Source organism: Olea europaea, unplaced genomic scaffold, assembly GCF_002742605.1.
Source record: "Olea europaea var. sylvestris unplaced genomic scaffold, O_europaea_v1 scaffold65, whole genome shotgun sequence".
NCBI classification, from domain to species: Eukaryota; Viridiplantae; Streptophyta; class Magnoliopsida; order Lamiales; family Oleaceae; genus Olea; species Olea europaea.
The window spans coordinates 235,590-242,538 of NW_019264872.1; the positions used below are offsets into that span (position 1 = coordinate 235,590).

Below are 6,949 nucleotides of genomic sequence, written 5' to 3' on the forward strand. Positions count from 1 at the left end.
GACGTTGATGCATCCTTCGGTCGATCATCGGGAATTGGACATGTACCAATAAGAATGTCTTCTTGTGTACAACTAATAAAGGCTTCCATGTCTGATTTCCATTTAGATAATTTCTGCAGCGTATTCTTATTTTGTTCATCGACACAATATCGTATGGAATCTAAACTGGTATCTACATAAGAGTGCATGGTTTGGTAATGGTCTTCTTGCCATTTTTTTTGTTGTTGGAATAATTGTTCCTCTTTCTCCAAATGTGTGTTAAAAAAACTTGATAATGAGTTATCCATGTAGGAATGCATGGTAGATTGCATATAATCCTCCCGCCATTTTTGGTGTTGTTTGAACAACTGTCTTTGATTGTCATAAACTTCTGTTCTCAAGTTGCCACATATATTAAACACCTCTTTTATTATGTCTTGTTTCTGGACACCAAGTAGTTCTATCATCCGGTCTTCAGTTACATATTAGAGGTGCTAGATCCAACATTAGGCCGCGCTACTAGTGAAGTTCTTGATGAACTAGGAATGGTCGTCTCTGGCACATATATATTATCCCTTTCTTGCTCAAAAGTATCTTCTAGGATTTGTTGTGCCACATTGTCTAATTCTCCAACGACGATGCCACCTAATACACGATGTTCATTATCATCTGGTAGTGAAAGATTTATATACCAAGATGTCTCCAATTCTTCCTTCGTAGGATGTAACGTTGAAATAACCCGAATCTTTAATTTTAATCACTACAACAAAATTAGGCTTTTGCAACACATAAAACGCAACATTTGTTAATTAAGTGTTGCCAAAGGTGTTTATTGCAAGGTTCAAATATGTGAATGTTGCCATTAGTTGATATAATTACAATTTGGCAACATTTTTTAAACAAGTGTTGCTAATGTTGGTTTTTGCAACGTTTATTCAAAGTTGCGAAAAACTATCTATTTCGCAACGTTTTTAAAGTGTTGCCAAAAAATTTTTTGTTTTGCAACGTTTTTAAAACGTTGCGAAAATATCACCTTTCGCAACGTTTTTAAAAAACGTTGCGAAACGTTGCGAAATATCACCTTTCGCAACGTTTTTAAAACGTTGCGAAAATATCACCTTTCACAACGTTTTTAAAAAACGTTGCGAAACTTTGCGAAATATCACCTTTCGCAACGTTTTTAAAACGTTGCGAAAGGATTCCCATGTAAGCCCAATAGAAAAGTCCCAAGTCCAATAGAGAGGCCCAAATAATTTACCTTCATCCTCTAAAATCCCTAATCGTATAATCTCTCACACAATCCCTAATTTTATCCTCAAATTCCTCCGTCATTCCGCGCATTTCATCCCTAATTTATTCATCAATTTCATCCCGATTCTGCCAGTCACTTTCGACTTTCGACGCCAGCAGAAGATTTTGAGACGACATCGACACCGATTGTATGGTTCTCCTGCGTCCGGTTGCCCGATTTCACTAAGGTCAGTTCATTTTGTTTCCCCAGTATATAAGTTTGGATATTGGATGTTGATTCTTCTTAATGTGGGTAACTAATACAAGGGTTTCCTATAATTTGATTATGAGTCAATTTCACATGCTGTTTTCGACTGAACTGTTCGACGGGATGGTTTCTTGTGATAGGTGTTTTAATTTGAATGCTAGTAGTTTCAATCAAATGGATTTAGCCATGTTAGTTTTGATTCTATGGATGACAAAGATAAAGGCATTCGTTTATTAGTATTTAATTTTTCATAAGGATCCTCCATTATTAGTATTTGATTTTGTAAACTGATATAGTTTAGCAGTAAACTTTAGTTCTTCTTTTATATCCATTTGTATTGGAGCTTGCTGTTGAATATTTGATGGAGCTTTTACATGTGAAACTGTTTAAACATGAATGACAAGCAAGAACAGAAAATAATTAGGTAAGGATTATTCAATCTAGGTCTTGCTTTCAGGTTCAATACTGCACGTTGTAGAACTCAAGCAAACAGAAATATTTCTTACACTGCAAGCATTGAAAGTGAATGCTGGACTCAAGAAAGGTCTACAAGAATCCTTTCCTTAAATGGAGATAGGGAAAAATGATTTCCCGAGGTTGCTTTTTTCTATGAATAGGAATGAAGTTAGAAGAGGATAGATATATAACATAGGGAATCACTAATATGCATTATGTTTGGAGAAGAGAAGGAAAAAGAACCTAGAAATTCAAGAACTGATTTAGAATATATAAAACCATAAATGGAATCTAGACAATTAGCTGTTTGAAATATCGTTTCTTTAATTGTAATACAATGATGACAAACTAAGCCTTATATTCAATAATTTAAGGTTGACTACACTACTCCCTTTTTGTTGTCACTTCCCATTTAGGTCTATGATCTATCTCTTTAGAAAGGTCCAAGAATCTAGTCTTAGCAACCATCCTTACTAATGATAATTTCTGTTGACCCTCCTTTTTTAACAGTGCTATAAACTACGAGTTAACCAATGACTAACCTTCCACATCATTCTATTATGGACTTCACTTGAGTCAGAATCAGGTTCACCATCTTGAAGAACCTCGTGAGCACAAATATCATCTTTTCCACTATACAACTCACATTGTTCACTGGTTTCATTGGACAACACAGTTCGGTCTGCCAAAATTTCTGCTCTCTCATCATTTAACTCACTGCAATGCCCTCCAGATGACAGCACTGAAACACGCCAGTCTATTACTCACAAGAGGATACTTATAAAAGTACAACATTTTATTGCATATGTAAAAATAAAGAGAGAAGAGAAAAACTGCACAATTTTCGAAGAAGTGGAAAAAAACTGTCTTCAGACCTTCCAATTCTTGGATACACAAATTGTCTAAGGTAGTATTAAACTTAAAGGGACCATATTACTGTTGCATAAATCTACATGATAAATGTCCTCTTGTAAAACATAGATGATTGGATGGAAGCTATGGACAAAATCCTTCCACCCGTTCACCCCCTACCCCTATTCAGCCTCAGCCAATTGGCTAAGCTACATAACTCACTGTGCATTCTTGCTTTGATGAAAATGTTTGAACTCCCAATATATCGTTTTATCACATAAATCCCTGCCGCATTCTCCATTTTGACCAATATGCTCTAATATTTAAAAAAGGGGCAACATGATCTATTCTTTTGATTATTGCATCTTTCTTACCTACTATGACTAAAACGGATTCCATTTATTTTCTTTTAGTATATTTGACCTTAGATTTTGAAGTATTCCTACTAAATTCCAACTTGTGATTTATTCCCCTCCCGTCTAATTAGTTGAAACTTTATTACTAATGTATATCATACAGCTAAGGACTTCATCTTAGTAGGAATATGGAGGATATAATGGACAAAGAGTGGCTGTACTTATCAAGGTGATAATCTAAAACTAATTTTGCAAATCTAAATATGAAACAAATAATATATTAATGTATAATTCGCCAAAAATTTAACTTGCAGATTTTCAGAACAATACAGAGCTGGAGCACATAATTTTGTTGAACGAGCTTGTGAAAATAGTAATTCAGAGATGATAGTATGCCCTTGTGTTAAGTGTAGGAATCTAATGCATCACCATTATAATATAGTCTACGAACATTTGGTTATTCAGGGTATGGATCCTACATATAGCGTCTGGATATTTCATGGAGAACAACCAAATACATCAAATAGTCGATGTGCAAATGCTCGAGTCACGTAGGATGTTCGAGGACTTCTATGCACAACGCGATGAAGATCCTGAAAACCCTCCTGATGGAAGAAAGAAAGAGCTGGAAAGTTTAGTTCATGATGCTGAAACTCCTTTATATCCTGGCTGTAAGGCGTTTACGAAGATGTCAGATTCTGTTGCTATGTTTAAGCATAAAGCTTCACATGGTTTATCAGACAGTGGTTTCGATGAACTCATAAGTCTTGTTCGAGACATGTTGCCAGAAAATAATACACTTCCGAGCTCATTTTATGAGATGAAAAAACTTGTTAATACATTCGATCTTGGCTATGAGAAGATACATGCATGCTATAATGATTGTTGTCTATATAGAAAGGAGCTTGAACATGCCGAGGTCTGTCCAAAATGTGGTTCCTCAAGATGGAAAGTTAACAAACGGACTAAGAAAATTGAAAAAAAAGTTCCTGCAAAAGTCTTACGTTATTTTCCAATAATACCAAGACTTAAGATAATGTTTGGAATAGATGAGATGGAAACACAACTAAGATGGCACGCAAGTAATAAAAGTTCAGACGACAAAATTAGGCATCCGGTTGATTCATTGAGTTGGGAAACAATTAATAGAAGGTGGCCACATTTTGCATCAGATCCTCGAAATATTAGATTAGGTCTTGCCACTGATAGATTTAATCCTTTCAAAGATCTAAGCTCTAACTACAGTTGTTGGCCAGTAATTCTAACTATATATAACTTGCCTCCCTCATTATGCATGTTAAAGGAAAGTCTAATGTTGAGTTTATTGATCCCGGGACCTAAGCAGCCTGGTAATGACATAGATGTTTTTCTGGCACCACTTGTAGATGACTTGATATTGTTATGGAATGATGGGGTTGAGATGTATGATGCAGTTACGAAGTGCACATTCAATTTAAAAGCTATTTTGATGTGGACAATACATGACTTTCCTGCCTATGGAAATATATCTGGATGGCCCGTCAAGGGAAAAATTGCATGCCCTATTTGTCGTGAAGATACATATTCACTATGGTTGAAGCATGGTAGGAAGTTTGCATACATGGGACATAGAAGATTTCTCTGCTTTGGCCATCCATTTCGCAAAAAAAAAAAGGTGGTTTAATGGACATATTGAAAATGGTATTGGGCCGAAGATGAAAAATGGTGAAGAAGATTTTACTGAAGTTGCTAAAATTACAAATGATTGGGGAAAATGTGGTAAGCCAAAGAGGAAGAAGAATACAACTCAATCTCACATTACGTGGAAGAAAAGATCAATATTTTTCAATCTACCATATTGGAAGGTAATTGCTGTAACGTTTCCCTCTTTTTAGTTAATACTTCTACTAGCGTGTAACTAAGCTTTTGTTTTATTTGCAGACTCTACTTGTACGTCACAATTTGGATGTGATGCACGTTGAAAAGAATATTTGTGATAGCATCCTCGATACACTTTTGGATGTCAAAGGAAAATCTAAAGATGGCATTAACTCTCGTAAGGACTTAGAAGCTATGAATATTAGGCATGATTTGCATCCTGAGAGTAGAGGAGATAAATTCTACCTACCGGTTGCTCCTCACACTTTATCAAAACCTGAACGAGAAATGTTTTGCAAAAGGCTTGCTAACTTGAGATTACCCGATGGTTATGGATCTAATATTGGAAATTGCATTTCGATGGAAGAATTGAAGATAGTTGGACTGAAGTCTCATGATTGTCACATTTTAATGCAACAATTACTACCAATTGCGTTGAGAGGGCTTCTACCTAAAGGAGCAAGGAACTCCATTTCGAAGTTGTGTTCATTTTTTAATGCAATATGCCAGAGAGTTGTGGATAGAAATAATGTCGAACAATTAGAGGAGGACGTGATAGAAATTGTATGCATGTTGGAAATGTATTTTCCACCTTCCTTTTTTGATATAATGGTTCACTTGACAATCCATATTGGGAGAGAAGTTAGTTTATGTGGACCAGTACAATATCGTTGGATGTACCCATTCGAGAGGTAATACTCAATCAAGATATTCAAAAAGTGAAATTCATTATGAAATTGGTCGTATATGTTTCAAATATTTGTATTTGTATAGGTATATGAAAGTGTTGAAAGGGTATGTTATGAATCGTGCACGGCCTGAAGGGTGCATAGCTGAACATTATGTTGTCGAGGAAAATGCAATGTTTTGTAGCAAATACATAACGCAAGCATTTGAAATTGGCGCTAAAATTGTACGCAATGAAGAATATGGTAGTGATTTCTTGGTTGTAGGGCGTACAATATCTAAAGGGAAGCCGCTTGTACTGTCTGATGACATGTTGAAAGTTGCTCATCGTTATGTGTTGTCAAATAATACAGAAGTTCAACCATATATAAAGTATGTTTATTAAATAACTACTTCAATAAATTTGTAGTTGTTTTACCGTATTCATTTTTTGATATATTGTATTTACCAAGGATGCATATGGCTGAACTCAAGAGTTTTGACAAGCGACTAGAAAGAAATGAGACTTTGTTGCATAAGAAACACATTGATTCTTTTGCTACCTGGTTGGATGATAAGGTTGGGATACCAAAAAATATATATATATATACGCCTCTTAGTTTTATTAGTTATTTTATTTCTAACATTTTCAAAATAAACAAAGATTAAATGTCAACTGCTGGTGGACAATGTTTCGAGCAATTTGATGTGGCTTGCACGTGGTCCTAGATGTCAATCCATGTCATACTCTGGATTTGTCATAAACGGTCTTCGATTTTACACTAAAGATGCGGAGAAATCACGTCAAAATAGTGGCATTTTAGTTGAGGCAACAACTATTTGCAGATCCAGTGCAAAAGATAATGCGCATGCAGTTGGGCAAATTATTTATTATGGAGTTTTACATGATGTTATAATTCTTGATTACAACGCATTTCATGTTCCAATATTCAAGTGTGATTGGGCAAATATCGTGAACGGAATAAGAAGGGAAGATGGATTCACTCTGGTTAACCTTCATGAGGGACTCAAACAATTTGAAAATGATCCTTTCATCTTGGCGACACAAGCAAAACAAGTCTTTTACTCAAGAGAGAATGAAACATCCAGTTGGTATGTCGCTTTACAAGCACCATCAAGAGACTTTCATGGTTCACACATGGAAGAAGATACTGCGTATGAGATAACTATTCCACTAGATATATCACAACGAAATATTGATAATCTTGATGATGATGAGAATTATGCAAGGATAGGCGTTGAAGGCTTTTTATGTGATCCGTAG

At 35.4% G+C, this 6,949-nt stretch overlaps 1 protein-coding gene across 1 annotated transcript; it reads left to right on the forward strand.

Moving 5' to 3' along the window:
- The first annotated feature begins 3,329 nt into the window (after positions 1–3,329).
- Positions 3,330–6,949, forward strand: LOC111390092. The gene is made up of 6 exons (XM_023015079.1): positions 3,330–3,370; positions 3,607–4,795; positions 5,062–5,690; positions 5,773–6,057; positions 6,138–6,243; positions 6,329–6,949. Exons 1-6 carry the CDS (start codon positions 3,330–3,332, stop codon positions 6,947–6,949), a joined length of 2,871 nt encoding a protein of 956 aa, XP_022870847.1.